Genomic DNA, 19,828 nt, shown 5'->3' on the forward strand with positions numbered 1-19,828 from the left:
AAATTGTAAATAACTATAAAACGCTGTCGTGCCTCGCAGCTGGGAGAAGAAAGATCCGTATCAAATAGCGGCAACCCTCTCCCAACTGTCTGCGTTTAGTAAAAGCGAAATAAATATATTGTAAAGAACACTAGCGATGCAAATTAGAATTAATAAAAAAACATTTTTCTTAGGAATAGGTAGTGACTTAGGTTATAGGTATATAAACTTTAAATGTATGAATGTTTAGCTCATTTGCCGGCAAAATGTTTTTAAAGCTTAAAAAGCGGCAAAGGTTTTTACAACTAAACAGCCTATATATATATATATCAGTTAACCTGTATGTGATGGTCATAGTAATATTAGTGGTGGTGGATGTAGGTTTTGAGGTGATAGTTGTGATTATGCCGTTCACAATGACGGTTTATGAGTAGTGTTTGTCGTTGTTTCGGTGATGGTGAAGAGTTTTTGGTTGTTGCGTGGCGGATAAATCATAATTTTGTAAATACATATATTTGTAGTTTTGATAGTGCGTGAATGTGGTGTTCATGGCGGTGGTTGTAGTTTCAGCGGTAGTGAATTGTTTAAATTGCTGGTGGTATGTTTTGTTTGACATTCAATCAGGTTGTAGTAACAATTGTGGAAGTTCGCGTGTAGAGTTGGTTGTGGCGTCGTGATGTTGCAGGTGTGTGTTGGAGAGTGTCAACTGCCTGAAACGTAATTTGTGTTTTGTTTAAAAGTAAATTTTATATTGGCAGCGCGTCGTGGCTTTTCTTCTTTCTTCAGCCGATGGAAGCCCACATGGCATATGCCTCCCCCAAAGATCGTCTCGACGACCAGTTCTCCTGCCACCTTAACTATGTCGTCGGTCTACCTAATGGGGGGGGGGGGGTGTTACCTACACCGCGTCTACCCGCTGTGTCCCACCTACTTCAGACAAGCAATTCTTCGAGCTAGTTTTTCTGTGGATCTCATTTCTGATTCGATCTTGTAAACATCAGTGAAACTCCGAGAAATGTCCTGTCCATTGCTCTCTAGTCGACTTGAATGCCTGTCGAAAGTGACCAAGACTTGGATCTGTATGTGATCACAACACACGTTGGTCCTTCGTCTTCATACATCGCGGTATTTTGGTCGAGAAGAGGCTTTTTTATATAGATAAAAGACATATCCACATTTCTATACAATCCTTGTCACCCTAGTTGTGTTCGATCTATTTATCACAGGCCGCCACTTCTCTCATAGTATCTGTGAACGTAACAGGCGCCGGTCGTTTGCAGGTAGGTCCCCTTGTTTTTTATCCCTCTCGTATCGTCCGTGCTTTTGTACAGTGTATCCATGTTATGTATTTACATTTTAAAATGAAGATTTCTTCGACCCATGACTACAAAAATGAAATAAATATAGAATTGTAGAATTTCATTGTGAACATTGTCACATAAACTAAGTTAAGAAGTACTACATAAAGTTAAGGAAATAATAATGAATATTGCGTAAGTTGAATTGACATAGAATAGACGGCAATAATTGTGATAATATGTTGACATGTATGCTAAATGATTGTATATCGGTTTTTTGAATCGGAATAAATAATAAATAAAATCGGTAACCTAGAAATCGATTAACCGAAATCGATGACTTAAAAAATTGTTTGGTTTTACACTAATTTATTTATTTTTTGTTTCGTCTTATCTAGAAATGTAAGTGCCTTAAAAAACTATCTCGCAACTCTATAAAAATCTTTTAGCTTTAAAATCACATGACATCATGTGTAATTTTTATAATTGTAGTAAATAGCATACAATAAACATATTTAAACGTAATCATGTTGCAGTTACCAGTTGAGTCTTGTTTACATTAAACTACAATGTATATATATACAACAATAGTACAAAATTACTAAAAACAATTCTACGGTAATAAATATCTTTATCTTTTACTCCGGTGTAATTTAAATATACATACGTAGATTTCTTATGTGAACAATTGAAGGTTTTAATATCCTCTACTTGAAGTTAATTTTATAAACCTGTAAAGGTTTTTAGTTAATGTATATATATATGTATATATATCTATATCTATATATAGCGATGAGACCGCCTCTTATGCCGTATATACATAGTTTGTTTTTGTATAGTTTCGGTGTAAATAAATTGTTAATATATTAATTAGTTTATAAAAATTTTAATCAGATTAGAAATTAAGATATTAATTTAAAAAAAAAGGTTTGCGACCGCTGAATGTCCTCTATACTGAGTTAACAAGAAATATTAAATTTGAACCAATTTGCCACAGCGGCATGATAATGTCAGTCCTAAATTCAATTTAGATTACAATCAAAGTGATAGTCACACTTGGATCACAAAAATGATGTAGTCTTCTACCAAGCGTGGCGATTATGCTATATTCCTCCATAGATATCTTTGGGAAGACCTATTTTGCAGCAATATACGGTATTTACGGGTGTTACAAGATGAAGGTCGACACGTACGAACAATGATTTTTACCAGTGTTAACTTACGACAGTGAAAAGTGATCCCACTTCTGGCTCCATTGGCAAGCTAGACAGGTATTCCCAATATCTCTACCAGATCGAGTCAAGAATGAGGAAATCTATAGACAAACGAATGTAACTATATCAGGGGATTGGTTGAAGTGACAGCAAAAGAAAGAAGAAGGCTGCAAGGTTTTAAAAGTAATGCATGCGGAAGACACATGCAGCATACGCAGGTCAATCGGTGGAAGATGATGAAGCCAGGCAGCGTCTGTATTGTATGTTTCTGTGATGTTTGTGCTGTTAGCCCTAAGGCTTTTACAGCTTTATCGGAAATGAGTTCACGGAACGGAAGAGTCCGTGATTTGTATTTAAAACTGATGCATTCGGGTTTCCGGACCTACCATAGATACTAATGGAGAATGATGCAAACGGGGCTTTTCTAGTCAAATCTGTGTTGTTGTTTGTACAATGAGTGTGGAGTGAAGATAGGATGGCAGCGTGGACTATTCGGTAATCTAAGGAAGAATACTGATCATACTTCGGTTCGTCCACGCTGTTCGCGACGGCGGTCGACGCCGTTTACGTGACGGAAAGTGGAGAGTGTCATGCTTGAATTTTGAGCATCGCACGCATTTTTTCGTGCTATGAGCAGGCGTCAATTGATTGATTAATGTTGAGGATGTGTTTGCGCCGAGTTAGGCAGCGTATGTTCCTATTTGAGATATACAGGAGAGGGCTATGTCCAGTTATATTCACGACTGATTCAATAAAACAAGTCGCAGCATCCTACGCTGATATTAACGGCGTCTTCGCACGTGTAACGCGGAGTAATCGGATGTTGTTTTCGCATTTTGTTTAAAGATCGCATGCGCAGATTACGCGCTGCAGGTCTCACCTTGTTATCGGAACTGTGTATAAACTACTTTACTTTATTTGTTTCCATTTTATCATCTATTGTTATCTGTTATTTTTACTATTTGTTGGTGAGATAATGTTGTTCCCGCATCGTTTTATTTTAATGGTTTACGATAGAGATGTCCTGCCTTCTTTTTCGGTATATAAACATTTGACGTTTTAAGATTTAGCATCTTACTAGTCAAAGTGTAGTAGTGCTGTACAATGAAAACTAATAATTTGTATATATATTCTTCCATTTATTTATATGCTAATAACCTTTTTAATGTTTCTCACTTTATGTTTTTTTTTTAATGACTCCCGCTATTGGGGGCCTCTCGTACCCCTATTTATGGTGGGATAGGGACTTTATTAGCATTCAATTTAATTACTTAATTATTTAATTTTCATTCTCTTCTCTTCTCTTTCATTCTACACATAATCTTTCATTCTGTTCTTTTATACCAAAATTCTGCTTTCTTTACCTTTTGCTCTGTTTTACCATTCTTTCATTCTCTTTTCATTTTACATTTTCTTAATTTCTAGTTTTGTTGTATCACATTTTTATCTTTATCACAGTTTATTATGTATTATTATTTTATTATTATTATGTATCTTATTTTATGTTGTTTATCTTCGAATTAAAGTAATATGTAATGCTAAGTATATCAGTAATCGATCCACTGTATAATAATAAAATGCAGAACAGCTTGTCACGCTCCAATAAACTCTACCACGGTCTTGCGGGACGAGGACTGGAGGTATGATCGTATATCACGGTCTTCTATCAGCGCCAATGCTTTCGGAAATGATAGTAGTGATATAAGTCAGGCAACCGCTATCGACGACGATGGTCTTTGAGCCTAGGCATTCCATGGAGGGGCCGCCGAAGCGACTTAAGAATGAAAAGCAATGAATGTAATTAAGATGGAAGGAAGTAAAGTATGGAAGTTGGAAAATTTTGTGAATAAATCATTATTTTAATTGTTATCCTTGTGTACCTAGGACAAGGGAAGTACGAGAGGCCCTCAATAGCGGGGGTCATAAAAAATCGACCTCAGAGCTCAGCGGCCTCGCAATCCGGTACAACTTACCGGCTCCAGAGTCTAAAAATAGGTCTTAGGCTAGACGCCCACTGCCTCCTGCTGCCAGAAACCCACGGAATCTGCAAACGCAGCAGTGACAGTCCCATCCCAAGAACATCCAGAGCATATATTTGAAGTAGCGCCATCTATCGGTAGAATAGAACATTCTCATGCATATTTTTAAGCCATTTCAGAGCAATGCATCAAGAATTGCTTGCAAATTTCGAACAGCATAAGTGCGTAATGAAAATAAAAGTGAGTTTAATGTAGTAATATGTCTACGCATATATTACTGTGTAATGTAATATTTGCATAAAAATAACGGACATACCTTTTTCCTTTCTTTCAACTCGTAAATCAGGACGAATCAAAAAAGAAATATATATTCCTAATCATGTGCTCTTGATAAATCAGTTGTTGTCATGAAGGTAATTGCAGTCTTTTTTTCGAGTATCCAGCCATTTATTTCTTACCGAAGCGTTTCTCACGCACACCTTTTCCATAAGTTCTGTTTTCTTCTACAAAAGAAAAGTGAAACGTCCTCTGGATCGTTAGCTTCTCTACCCTAAAATTAAAAAGCATGCTTAATTATTTGTATAAATAATCTACGTAATGTACATTCACGTGCAAGCAAATCTACTCAAGCGCACATTCAGAGCCGTTGCCTTTGAAAACTCAAGACAAGCGATTTACTTATATTCATCATCAGCTGATATACGTCCACTGCAAGGCAGATCGCCTCTATGACCTATCTTTGCACTGCCAGGATCCAGTAGCTTCCCACGATCATCACCATGTCATCGGTCTATCATAAGTAAGAAAAAGACCAATATTTAGCCACTTCCGCACATGCTGTGATAGTCGTGCAATAAAGTGCACCGCCCGCCAGCCCGCTGATAAATGCGTATACGGCAAACAATGCGAATCACACTACCGCCACCGCCAAATTACTCAACACGTGTTTCACCCCTCCACGGGGCATCTTCAGGAGTTATGTTACACACGGTGTACTATGCTACTACCATTGCATGTGCGGAAGTGGCTAAATATTGGTCCTTTTCTTACTTAGGATGGACTTCTGCGAGGTAACGCCTGATTCCATTAAATATCGGTCTATCAAGTCACCTCATCTCTTAAATTGAACGAGAGATGTGCCCCGCCCACAACTATGTAACATAAGTTGTATATGTTAAATAAAAATAATTCTTATTTAACTCATGATAACAGTTACCTAACTCTGTAACCTTGTTATCTTATCACGTAGCGTTACGTTTTGATAAGCGGGTCGAACAGCAAGGTCGCGTGGTGTCAATAAATAACTAAGTTTTTTTCTCTTAAAACGAATAAACAGAACAACGTTTAGACGCAATATCCGACTGTTGTGTCATGTTTTTATGATATCATTTGTGATTTACTAAGATAAAGTGAACTTGAATTTAATATTTCCCGATCATACTAGAAGTGTTGGTGGAATTTCATCTACCACCTTCCAGCGCAAGCGCATTACGAGGTGTAGTAGTGACATATTCCAGGCAATAGTAACCGCCCAAGACTAGGTTCCGCCTTCTCGCGTGTTCTTGTGTCGGAATGCTGGGCGGGTATTATTGCTACTGACAACCCTGGCCGAGGTCCCATCGTGGAGAACCCTCAACCTTCTCATTCCACGGTGTGTCCACTGAAACGTTCCAAGAGTTCGATGACCTCCCAATTCAGTAAAATAGTAGTTTGTAATGACTTGAACTAAGGCTTTCCCGGGAGCTTCAACTTTATTAAGTAAGATAAGGACTAATATTTAGCTACTTCCGCACATGCTGTGATAGTCGTGCAATAAAGTGCACCGCCCGCCAGCCCGCTGATAAATGCGTATGCGGCAAACAATGCGAATCACACAACCGCCACCGCCAAATTACTCAACACGTGTTTCACCCCTCCACGGGGCATCTTCAAGAGTTATGTTACACCGATTAGTGCCAAACACAGAGTTTGACGACTATACGACTACCAGAGTATGTGCGGAAGTGGCTAAATATTGGTCCTTTTCTTATTTAGGATGGAATTCCGCGAGGTAACGCCTGATTCCATTAAATATTCAACTTTACTATTTTGAAAGAGGTTTTTGATTAGGCGTCTTCTGCATCCATTCACTTTAAACATCTGAAAATGATATTTGGGCAGCAGACAGGCAGGTCCAAAATAAAAAAGGTTAATATTTACTTAATTGATACTAATGTATTTATTTATGAATAATAACCCTAATATACTACGTATTTTCTGAGATCATTGTCCTATCATAGAATAAATAGGATAAATAAAAAAACTGTATTTCAGAGCGATCATTTAATGCAGAGTTCCCTAAACTTTTTTGTGTCGTAGACCCCTTGCATGTTTTTCCCTTGCAAATTTTTTTTTCGCTGACGTAGACTCCTTGCAGGTTGTTATAGACCCCGATGGTCGATATATACCACTTTGGGAATAACTGATTTAATGTAATACTTTCTAGAATAAGTTTCTATTTATATTTTGTACATTGTAAGATTAAGATATATTTATGTTAAAGCATTACGGGATACACTTTTTAAACGGTTTTATTTAGTTCGACCCGTACAGAATTTAATTGTTTATTTATTTGGGTCAAAATTAGAAATTGAAATTTAAGCACTTTCCCGTTGTCAGATTGATCTGAAATTTGGTACACCCATTTAATTTATATGACAATACAATATAATAAAATCAAAAACATTATAAATCTAAGATGGCCGCCGATACAAAATGGCGGATTACGTATTTTTCCTTAACCCCCTCAATATGGGTATCAAATGAAAGGGCTACACTAGTAAAACACGATGATTATGTCAAATTTTAAAATTCAAGATGGACGCCGTTCCAATATGGCGGACTAGGTACATATTTTTCCACAACCACCACAATATGGGTATTAAATAAAAACGTTTAAAAAACCGTTTAACTCAAAAGTGTTTTTACCGATTTTTATTTATTTTTCAAAGATCGCCACGATGACATTGGGAGAGCGGCCATCTTGGCGATTTATGGAGATGGTTTCTGCCTTGTAGTGGGCGTGTATAGACTGACATTAATGTACACATAAATTATCACCTAATAATCTTATTTTTACTGTAAAATTTTCACAAGTGTTCTATTAAATTTATTGCGCAGTTCCGACACGTTACATGGAAGTAAAACTGTTCACAGTTGCCTTTATCTTCTCCTAGAGTCTTTATTTATGATAACATATTACAAGAACAGCTTTCTCTGACGTAAAACTATAGATATCAGCGTATTGTCGGAAAATTAATACGAGGATATAATATTGATTAATCAACCAATGCAATAATATGACGCCGATCACACAATCTAACTTAACCCTTAATAGCCTGATTTACGAAAGTGATTTTTTTTATAAAACTGTGTTTGCTTGAGGGTCTAGATGGATGGGAAAAATAGATTTTTTTTTAATTTCGTTGGAAAGAATATTATACAACAGTAAAATTCGTACAGCCAAACTATAAAAATACTAATAGTAATGTGAACATTCGGTTTAAAAGACTGGTATTAAAATTGAAACTCTAGGCTATTAAGGGTTAAACTGGCTTATTTTTGTGAACTTAATTATTGTTTGAACGGCGATGTAATTTATTATTAAATTCTCTCGTTGATATTACAAGTCGAAATAATGCAAGTCTTGAACAATGTAGACCCATTTTAATATTTTTACTATATCCAAAAACCAAGTACCCTCAACCAGAATATTCTCGCAGTCACAGCGTGGACATCTGATACAGCTTTCATCAAATTATGGTAATTTTTTAAAAAGCTAATTTGCATTAGTTATATGTTGGCTCTAGCTCGTGTAGCGCCCGTGTGCAATGAAACCCTGGCGCCCCCTTGGCCTGACCCCCTCCCGCGGCTATAACTATTAACTTTGCCGTCGTAACAGGAAAATTTTTTCATATTCCAACAAACTATTTTATAAGTAGGTATAGCTTACAGTATGGTATTAGTTACGGCCTTTCTCCTTATGACGGCAGAATAACACTCATTGTTCCGCGCTGTCTGGCCGCTTCTAAACTTTAAATACGTGAAATAAGGTTTATTTCGAGTTGAAACAAAATGTTCGAAAAAGAAGCCGCCCATAGCGCACTCGTGTTTGATGATTGCCGCCACCGCGCTGGCTGGCCACTTCAGTCATATCATTGTTGTCCTATGATGGTTCAAGACGATTCTCTTAGCTGTCTCAGGGGGCGCCGCGGCGTTCGTGTGTATTGCACACCCTGCACTGTAGGTGAAGCCGTCCCTTTTAACAAACATGAAATAACATACAATAAGCTGCCGGTTAGAGTAAGGAATTGTGGAAACCTTAAAGATTTCTCAGATGTTAAGTCTTATTTTCAGCTCAAAATCCTTTGTACAAGTTGCAGGAATTTTACGAGTTTTGCGTGCGAGACTGTTGAAGTGTAATTATATTGAAATAATAATAATGTTGTATCCATAGTTTTGATAGCCAATTAATTTTATTACGTTAATATAAGACAATTACGTTACATTGTATATGCATATCGTTGTTACTTAGTTTTATCATAGCAAATAAAGTTTATCCTATCTTATATCTACTATTATATAATCTCGCTGTTAGTTTAAGGATTTTGATATGCTGATATGCCTTAATTCCTACATCCACTTCGTGGTGGATAAAAATATTTACATATACAATTGTATTGCATCAGTAATTACATATTTATTTTTAATACTTATTGTACATTAATGCCCGCTACAAAAATGACATCAAGATCATTTCAGCAATAGGACGTCCACTGATGGGCATAAGCTTCTATGGGATATCGTGGGCTTTGGTTAACCTAAACATAGTAGATGTTGACTTGTATGATGTTACATAGATCCACGATACAATCGAACAGAGTGATATCCAATGCGGGTCGTGTGTGTACAGGCAATGCGCGTGAATACACGTCACGGACTTTTAGGAACGTTGAATGTTAAGTGGGCGAGAGAGTCGCCACACTTCTCTTAAATATATCCAATTAAGAAGGTCTATCAACCTTGTATGTGAAATAGGCAAAAGAATAAATAACACAGTGCGGTATTTTGCTACAGGTCTAGACAACCATTAAATCTGCTTTTTCTTTTGGACCATACTGTCGTTGCTGCCCAAATATTAATTGCAGATTCACAGGTTTGTGCAGCACAGAGAGCGCGTAGATCTTTTCAAAAGTAGCAAGGCTTTTCGCTCCCGGGGGAGCCTGGGTTCAGGCTGCTATATTTTTTTTTCTTTATGACCCCCGCTATTGGGGGCCTCTCGTACCCCTATTTATGGTGGGACAGGGACTTTATTTGCAATTTATTTTTTCACATAGTTTTTTATTTTCTTTCTCTTCTTTTGTACTTTATTTTCTCTTTCGGTCTATTATCTATCTTTCATGCTACAGTTCTTCTATCTTTCTCTTTTGCTCTGTGCAATCTTTCATTCTTTCCTCTTTTGTTATTACATTTTTCGTTTTACATTTTTTTTTATTGTACATTTTTATTTTACATTATTATTACTTATCCTATAATTATTCTCTATCACAGTTTTATGCATCACTTTGGTTCTATTTTATCTTTTTTTTATCTATTTTCTATTTATTTATTGTGTTTGCGTTTTGCTAGGCTGCTATATTCAACTATTTTACTTGATAGAGAGGCCGCTGAGGTCTTAGATCGCTTCGGATCGCTCTGTGAACTATGTGACTAAGCTTGAGGCGACTTTCTTGCCCAGCTCAAATTGAACGTTAAGTGTCTGTAGAGAGGCCTTCACTCCCACTTGTGGACAAACGACACGCATTGGAAATATCGGGCTGTTGGATTGTATTGTAGATCTATTTAAGCTAACATTATACAAGTTTATATCAAGTATTCTAGTTTTATATAACAAAACTGGAGACAATATCCCATAGGTTCAGGGTCCCCTAGACCACGGTTTTTGGTTGTCACTCACTGGCGCACAACCTGTGGATGCCAATATGAAGCAGGAGTAAGGATAAGCCTCTTGAAAAACATAAAAGACACCAATGATTTAGGAACCTAAGATTTAAATTAAAAGTTTAATAGACTGACGTGAAATAATTCTGGGATATTAAAGGTAATTGTACAAAGGCACGTGGTCTAATATCTGTGGAACATAGCAAAAAAAATTGTAGATTGTTGTTGGTGCCAGGTAATCATGGAGGCCGTGGTATTCGACGGGAAGTCCCTTTCCCTCAAGTTTGACGCGAAGTATCCCATGCCGAAGCTGGTGAAAGACGATGACGTCATCGTGAAGGTGGAATACTCCGGGGTGTGCGGTACCGACCTGCACATCATTCAGGTAGGACACTTGTTATACACCAATACCTCGCTTTGCGTCGTTTCGTTTTGCGTTTTTTTTGGAGTTGCGTCGCTGCTTAATTAGTACTATTTTTCACTGTGCGTCGTTAGATGTTCGAGGTTGCGTTGTTTTGGCTTCGAGTCTTTAATTTTTTTTTTAATTTTCTGTTTTTTCTAAAAGATGGCAATACTTTTGTTTCTAATTGCGCCATGCCATCAAAACTCGGGGATTCCTTTTCTAACTAAAAATCAACGCAATTTAAATACAGTTTTATTTTCACTTTGTTTTGGTAATTTTAGAGTTCAGTTTCAATTACGTGGTGTGTTGTAATGTAGTGTGTTGTGCTTTTTTAAAATATAATAATAAATTTCTATAAATTTTAACGTGTTGTTTCTGGTTACAAAAAAGGTAAATATCTTTCCAATTTATTTATTGGCAGAGTTATATTATTTTTGTTTTTTAAATGTTTACTTTGTTCAATTTTCTTTTTAAATATAGTAGTATTTTCGTAACCCTGGAACCTATCTTCGATCTTTACATGGTTTGCTATAGAAAATCTTAATTCACTTTGCGTTGCGATTTGTGTCGTGTTTTTATTGGACGTAACTTCGACGCAAAGTGAGATGTATATAGTTTTCAATTTCTCAATTAAATCCTATAGCAGTTTAGCTTAGCGGTCGAATAGTGGTAGCCCAGTGGTAGAGTATTGACACTTGATCCTAGATCACTGGTTCGATTCTCAGTATACACTCTTATATATAGTTTACATTTTGTGCATTAATTACATAGTATTGTCAATGCTCACAAACAAGTTTCCAGAGGATGGGCAGCAGCTTCCTTTGCGTACCATAATACCACATGGCGATCGCTAAACGTGGCGATTATGGTATATCCCCAATAGATATTTTTGGGAGACCTTCGCCTTGCAGTAGGTTTCTAAGGGCGGAAACGATGATATAGTATATAGCAGGGGTGGCCAAGCTCTTCGATAATGCAAGCCATTTTTATAATTTTTTTGAGAATGTTCTCTTTTACAAAAATATATTTATTAAAATTGTTTAAGCAAAAATACAAAATATATGCATTGAAGTTAGATATAATGGCTCATGTGTATGACAGCACTCCTAATAATACTTAAAACGCCGGTTAGTTAATTACGATCAGTGTTTAGATTTCGCTAATTTTATATTAGAATAATAATAATTATTCACACCAGTGATTTATTTCGATTTCCCGGCAGCTGACATAGGTTATATTAATTTAAACATTGAAATAATTGCATAATCAATCAGAGCCAAAAATAATCGTTCATAAAGCCGCATGTAACTCGCGAACTGCTGTTTGGCCACCCCTGGTATATATTGTAGTACTATGTAATTTAATAATTTTTCTATGACATTTACATAACTGTCTATTTGTTATTGCTGCACGACCTTGGTTAACAAGTAAAGAATGTCTATACAGATTTAGTCTGATCATTTATAATATGTTTATGAGTAAATGTATAAATAAAACAATTGAACATGAAATAAAAGGTTCTAACAGCATGCTTTAATTATGTACACTATTTGATTATAAATGGGTAGAGTTGAAGTAAGGATTTGATCTTAATATGTATTCCAGGGCGAATTCCCGGCGTCCAAAGAGAGACCGCTGCCTCTGGGACACGAGTTCAGTGGAGTTGTCCACCAGGCGGGCAAGGCGTCCGTCTTCAAAAAGGGACAGAAGGTTGTTGTTGACCCCAACAGGTAACTCTTTTGGACGTATAAATGTTGCGGAAGTTTGTTGAGAGCTAGGTGGAGTGGTAGATATTTCATGAGTGGAACAATGGTTTTAATGCAGAATAAACATAATATTAATTATTTGATACTCATTTAAGAGTTTCATTGTTAATATTCTAAGAAATGTCTGTGTTACTTCTTGTTATATTAAATACTTAATTATCTTATTGGCCCATCTAGTGGGGGATTACCTTCGCCACGAGAACTGTATACTTTTCCTCTTCCTAGATAAGGCAAGTTCTCTTTTCGTTTGCAGAGCGTGTAACCTATGCAGCTTCTGCCGTGACGGCAGTTATCAGTACTGCCTGACAGCTGGTATCAACAGCACCGTGGGCATCTGGCGCGACGGCGGCTGGGCGCAGTACGTCTTGGTGCCACAGGACCAGGTCTATTTACTGCCTGACCAGATCACGACAGAACAGGGTTAGCTGCATGTAGTATTGCCAAACTTTATCTTCTTCCTTTACCTATCCTTGTGTGTGTGGATACCTAAAAAAATAATCAAGTCGGAATTTTTTTGTAACCATATTCCTAAATATCCGAATCTATTTTTTTTTGTATTATATTTCGTGTTGTTTCACGGTATGTATACGTTTTCTTCTTTAGGTGGTACAATATGTATAACTTTATAACTTTCTTTATATTCTTCTTCTGTTGACTCTTGTTCTCAAGACTTACTCGTGTCTTCTTTTAATGCAACGAATGCTTTTGTCGAATTTTTGTCGTTATATTGTACAACCCTGGAATCCTTTGACAATCATTTTTTTGTTTACATGAACTTTGTTGATTCCCTTCTTCCTTATTTTTTCTTTTAATGATTTCGAAGAACTTATAATGTATATTTTTTTAATGCGCTTCTTTCGGTCATTTATTTTTCAGTCTGCCTTTTCAAAATTTTCTTATTTTATTGATAAGCTTTTCTCAACTTTAACTATCAATGCAATGCATAGACATACCCATAGAGTATATTTTTGCCGAGTTATATTTGAAAAGTAACCTGTACTAATTTTTTAATCGATTTAAACCGTCTTAATTCATCCTATGAATCATTTGTAATAAATAGAATTTAATAAAATGGCGCAAAACATCGGATTACCATTAAACAAAATTCAAAACGATTATTAAAAATAAATTGACGTAAAAAGCTTAATATTTATGAATATATAAATGACAATAATCCTTGGCAGTGATGTTGTATTAAAATATGTGTTGTTATGAAGTTTCTTCCTGCTTCTTCTCCACAACTATAACTCCTTGCGAAGCAGAGTAGATTCAATAATAAGATAGATAAAAAAGAGATAATAAGTTGACAATAAATAAGAGTTCTGTTAATAGTTCCAGTGTTGAATAAACGTATTCTATCTTTTATCTTATAACGTCACATTGGTTTTGGTTAACTGTTCGTGTTTTACAGCCGGACTCTGCGAGCCATATTCTTGCGTATCCCACGGATTCGACCGCGCCTCTCCCATGCCTGTTGGCAGCAAGATTTTAATTGTCGGAGCTGGAATCATAGGTGAGGATACAAACATTTATACTACGGCAACGCTTGTATATATATATATATATATAATCGCAGAAGAACCAAGTTCACTGACGCAGCTCAAAGTGGGTGCCTATCGGCTGAAAAGAAAATAAAAGAAAATAACACAAAGTTAATTGTAGACGGAGTGTGGAGAGGAAAAGTTCAAAACAGTGAGGTTTTTGTGGTATATAAAAATTATTCATTATATCTATAAAAATAAATGAAACCGCAGTGTCTAAATATAATATTAAAATAACTATTGCGGAGTGTCTGTACGTAATAGTAAAATAAATAATTTTTGTCTGTCTGTTTGTTCTATACAATTTTTGGAATGGATGGACCGATTTTGTCGGGTAGTACTGGCAGGTAGTTAATGTTAGACTGCTTTTATTTTAAAAAATAAAAGACTAAATATTGTTTTTGTTAAATTTCGAAGTCTTGGATGTAGTATCAGGAATAGCTAGTAATCTATATTTTCCAGAATTAAGTCGGCTATTGTCAAATGAAACAACTATATCTGCAACGTTTATTTTTCAGGAAACCTATGGGTGACAACTCTACATCACCATGGACACAGAGATGTGACGGTATCAGAGATGAACAAGGCCCGACTTGACATAGTGAAGAAACTTGGTATGTCAATTTACATTATCAAAACTTGATAAGAAAGAGTCGAACTTACAAAATATACACTTGGATTGTTAAGGCTTTGTAGAGATTTTAACGAATGTGTTCTTCTACTGCAGCATATCTTCTCCAAAGATATTGTTACGTACTGTGGATTCTGATTCGGAAACACCACTGATTCACAAGGAGTCCTTTATTCACAAATCAGATGGTCACCTTACTTTAACACAAAGTATACTTTCGCACAGTCCAAAATTCGCTTCCAAATCGCTCAAGAAATCACTGTCCAAATAACTTATTAAATAGTCACTTTATAGCACTGATCGTAGATCTTATAACAAAAAGAACACTGAACTGTCGACATGGGGAGTACACCTGTTTATACTACAGAGAAGGTTCTAGTAAGTGCGAGATAGTTCTTGGTAAGAATTTCCAAAAACCGTACACAGAAATCTATAAATAACTTCAAGGTCACTCGTGTTTTTCATCCTGGGGTTCCGTGTTTATTGTTTAGAGGATTCTGTAGCTCGTGCTTTGTAACAATGTCTATAGCATGGTTGCACAGACTTATTAAGACTAGGGGCCACTCGGGCAAATCATGAACTGATGGCGGGCCGGCCGCCAGAAGTGTAGGTAATTATACTTTTTTGGTTTTATTCTGGAATAGAAATCAATATTTTTCGAATGTACGAGAGAATTATTTTTGCTGTCGGAGGGCCACCAGTATTCGACCGGCGGGCCGCGGTCTGTGCATCCAAGGTCTATACCTATAGATAATCGCCACACTTGGATTGTGGGTGGAGATAGTGCGAGAAACTTCTCTCTGGAAACTTATTTGTAATTGCAATCCTATATAATTAATGCAATGAAAGCCAACACGTCCAGACGTTGTCGATTTTTCCGTTTAGCAATACTAGAATTCTTTTTATTTACATAGAGGGTTTGAAACGAAATTGTAACAAAATATTCACATATGCAACTATTTATCTTTTGATCTATTTTCAGATACTGGTTTCCGCCTTGTCACTCCCGACGTGTTGGAAAAGGAAAAGGAATTGTACGACATCATTATCGATTGCACAGGTGAGTGATACAATTTTAAAAAACCCATCTGTTTTTTTATTAACACAATTATCACCGGCCAGTGTCAACTTACTTATCTGGTAATTCCCAGAGCATCTATTAAGAATCTTAGTAGCTATTTTTTGAAGAATATTGAAAACTACCACAGGGGAGTCAAGTCGGGCATTAGTTATGTATGATTAGAAAGGTTTTCATGCTTCGGTCACTTGGCTGATCGCTTCATAAAATGGCCTGATCATTTCAGCAAGGGGTACCTTGGCTTAGATCAGTATTTTTCACATTAGCCTTTCTAAAAATTTTACATAGGGGGGCTATGTAACATACATATTTTTAATATTAAAACGAAATGGTTATACTCTTGTTATGTTTACTTACGGGTTGCCCTTTCTAACAATCACATTGCTTCAACCTTTCTAACAACACTTTTCTATACCCAAATGTGACTCCCAGGCGTGGGCAAGGTGATGGAGATAAGCTTCAACTACTTGCGGCACGGCGGTAAATACGTGCTGTTCGGATGCTGCCCCCCAACGCACCAGGCATCGTGAGTACTCAGTCACTTGCTTGTCCCATATCCGGATAATTACGTTTAACATATGATATATACATGTATTTTTATTAAACGGTTTTATTTAGTTCGACCCGTACGGAATTTGATTATTTGGGTCAAAATTAGAAATTAAAATTTAAGCACCTTCCCGTTTTTAGATTGATCTGAAATTTGGTACACATATTTAATTTAGATGACAATACAATATAATAAAATCAATAACGTTATTAATCTAAGATGGCCGCCGATACAAAATGGCGGATTACATATTTTTTCTTAACCCCCTCAATATGTGTATCAAATGAAAGGGCTACAATAGTAAAACACGATGATTATGTCAAAATTTAAAATTAAGGATGGACGCCGTTCTTATATGGCGGACTAGGTACATATTTTTCCACAACCACCACAATATGGGTATCAAAAAACCGTTTAACTTAAAAGTTTTTTAAATGTATTTATTTTAACGGAATTTTAATTTTGAATTACAAAAATGACTACTAATATTGACAAAGAGTAGGTAAATAAATGTAATTAGATATGTAATAGTCATCAAAATGTAGTTTAATGTGTTATTTTTAATCAATTTTCTGGCGTTGTGACTGAGGCAGTGGCTGACGTTGATTTATGGGAAACTACAAACTTTCCCGTAAATCAACGTCATCATGTTTGATCACAAAAATTTGCAATATCACATACATATATAAAAGAGTTATAAAGAATTATGTTTAAATTTTAGAATATCTAATAGATTCAGGCATTACTTTGCGGAAGTCCATCTTAAGTAAGAAAAGGCTAATATATAGCTACTTCCGCTATGTAGCAGCAGTCGTGCAATAAAGTGCACCGCCCGCCAGCCCGCTGATAAATGCGCATGCGGCAAACAATGCGAATCACACAACTACCACCGTTAAATCTGAGTGATACGTGTTGAGTTGCAATAGCTATATATTAGTCCTTTTTTTACTTATTTGTTAGAAAAAAGGCTGTATTCATTTTTAAGGATATGAAAAAATTCATGTTTGTAATTTTTCAGACTAAACCCGTTCCAGATATACGACAAGGAGCTGACTATAATTGGTGTGAAGATCAACCCTTTCAGCTTCCCAAAAGCCATCGGCTGGCTCAAAGCTATGGGCAGCAGGTATTTTAACATAGTTTCTCTTCTTGTAGTATTATTTTTACGTTCTCTTCATTTAGTATTCGATTTCATACCATGTTTATAGATTATTCTGTGTAGATCCAACTAACATTAATGTTGTCGAAATCCTATTGCGAATATTGGGGCGTTCTATGATGTAAAATGGCCACTGCTGGGCATAGTACTATAGATTTACTGTAACATCGGTCGGAAGTGACCTGCAACTATCACCTTTAAATAACCTTAAAAAAGACTCGGCGATAAAACAAAGCCGTCGGGTAAGATCAACAGTAAGCAAGCAAAAACAGGCGCATAAATAAGGTTAATAAGATTAGATACATAAAAGAAGTTTTAGTGGAAAAATAATTATTAATAGGAATAAAATGCAAATTGAAGTTATATAAATACCTGTCAAATAAACTGTGATGCTGTAATAATCTGTGATCTAGGAAAGAGAACTAAGGAAAAAAGGCGATGTGTGAAAGAGAAGGGAAAAAAGATTGCGAAGGGCAGAAGGAGATATAAGAAATTGAGAAGACTAAAAGGAGAATGATGAATAAAATTCAAAATTTGAAAAAATGTTTACCATGAATGCAAAGTCCCTGCCCCAAACACGTTATACATATATATATATATATATATATATATATATATAAAACCTTAATAAAGTCGTATGCTCATCTTGTGCATGGAACTCCTTCGTTGCTGATCTGTGGTCTCCAATACACTACCTTAAGGCTTATTGTCCTATTTTAAGGCCTTATGTAATAACCTTCCGTTACAGATATCTTGACTACGACAAGCTCGGTGTCAAGACTTACAGCCTCGCGCAGTACCAAGATGCCCTGGACGATCTCAAAACTGGAGCCATATCCAAGGCCATCTTCAAAGTTGTGTAGAGAATGACTTTAATAAAAAAAATACTTAAATTTATCTCTTTTCTTACCTTGTTAGTTTAAATTTAACCTGAAAGTTAGCTTTAACAGGTTTGTACGAATTACATTTATTAACTCGCTTCTTAGGCCCTCACACAGCTACAGTATATATATATATATATATATATATATATATCACTTAACAAAGTGATCACTGTAACGTGTTACATTAATTAAATTTTATTCTATTTGAATGCGGCGGCCAATAACTCTTTCCATAAGTATTTTATAAACAATACCAAATAGCCTTTTGCATTGGTAAGTGCCTTTAACTGTTTAGTGTACAATTAAATACCTTACTGATTTGATTTGTTAATATGTTAATATAAGTTTGGCGAAAAACTGCTGACTTTTTGTGTTTTTATCGCGGACTCAAAATGTCTAAATCTCCAATATAAATATATATATATATATATATATATATATATATATATATATATATATATATATATATAAATAGTAATAGCCCAGCGATGGAGAACTGAGTCTTGTGTTCATATTTCGCGAGTTCGATTCCCAAGGTACAATCTTATATAATTATAAAGGATTGCTACTGCCTACAAATAAATTACCAGAGGATGCGCAGGAGCATCCTCTGTGTATTTTTATAGCACACTGCGGTCGCTAACACGCCTAAGTGTGGCGATTATGATCTCCCCATAGATAGCCTTGCACAATACAAAAAATGAACATATATGTACAGACTCATCACGATATTTTAAAAAATATATGGTTTTAAGACTTGAAATTTGGTACAAATATTTCTTTATCTAAGTAAACATCAACTAAGAAGGGAATTTATAAAACTCAATGCTTAAAGGCGTTGATTTAATTTGCGAAGCGAACAGGGACAGCAAGTACTGTATGAAATTATGAAAAAAGTTAACAAAACGCTTTTATTTTTTCATGCCAACAAAAGAGTATATTGATTCACCTGTGCAAAGCTATTAATTTTTTAACGTCGCTCCTAAATTTAAACAACATTATTACTTACTTGGCTTAAACTTCTGCATCAAAAATCTATCTAAGCATTTCAGACTGAATGGATCATTTGAAACTTGCCGAAAAGCGTCTGCTTCTGTTTCACACTTCTTTGTGTAATTATGATACGAATCATGACATTGTTAGGGCAGCTAGTATACAGGATGTTTGATTATAGGTATAAAAGCCTAAAAGGGATGAATGTGTAGAAGTATTGTCATATGATGAATTTATAGTATGGTACACTATCCGAAAATCAATGATTTTAGAAGTAATAGATAACGTAATGTGAAACCAACCAACTTCTTTGAGTCGCTGAATTATTTAAAGCTGTTACAAGTCTGATAAAACGTATAGTGGAACTATCCAGT

At 35.7% G+C, this 19,828-nt stretch overlaps 1 protein-coding gene across 1 annotated transcript; it reads left to right on the forward strand.

Annotated features, from left to right (window-relative positions):
* The first annotated feature begins 1,218 nt into the window (after nucleotides 1–1,218).
* LOC137922715 (uncharacterized) lies at nucleotides 1,219–18,547 on the forward strand. Its single transcript, XM_068765754.1, has 10 exons — nucleotides 1,219–1,259; nucleotides 10,685–10,834; nucleotides 12,458–12,582; nucleotides 12,872–13,038; nucleotides 14,030–14,131; nucleotides 14,678–14,773; nucleotides 15,773–15,850; nucleotides 16,301–16,394; nucleotides 17,437–17,544; nucleotides 18,326–18,547. The coding sequence occupies exons 2-10, from the start codon at nucleotides 10,691–10,693 to the stop codon at nucleotides 18,438–18,440; spliced, it is 1,029 nt and encodes a 342-aa protein (XP_068621855.1). The 5' UTR covers nucleotides 1,219–1,259; nucleotides 10,685–10,690; the 3' UTR covers nucleotides 18,441–18,547.
* Nucleotides 18,548–19,828: the final 1,281 nt, after the last annotated feature.

Source organism: Battus philenor, unplaced genomic scaffold (genome assembly GCF_028537555.1).
Source record: "Battus philenor isolate CCGP_79_NKW_IND1 unplaced genomic scaffold, ilBatPhil1.0.hap1 SCAF_20, whole genome shotgun sequence".
Taxonomy (NCBI): Eukaryota; Metazoa; Arthropoda; class Insecta; order Lepidoptera; family Papilionidae; genus Battus; species Battus philenor.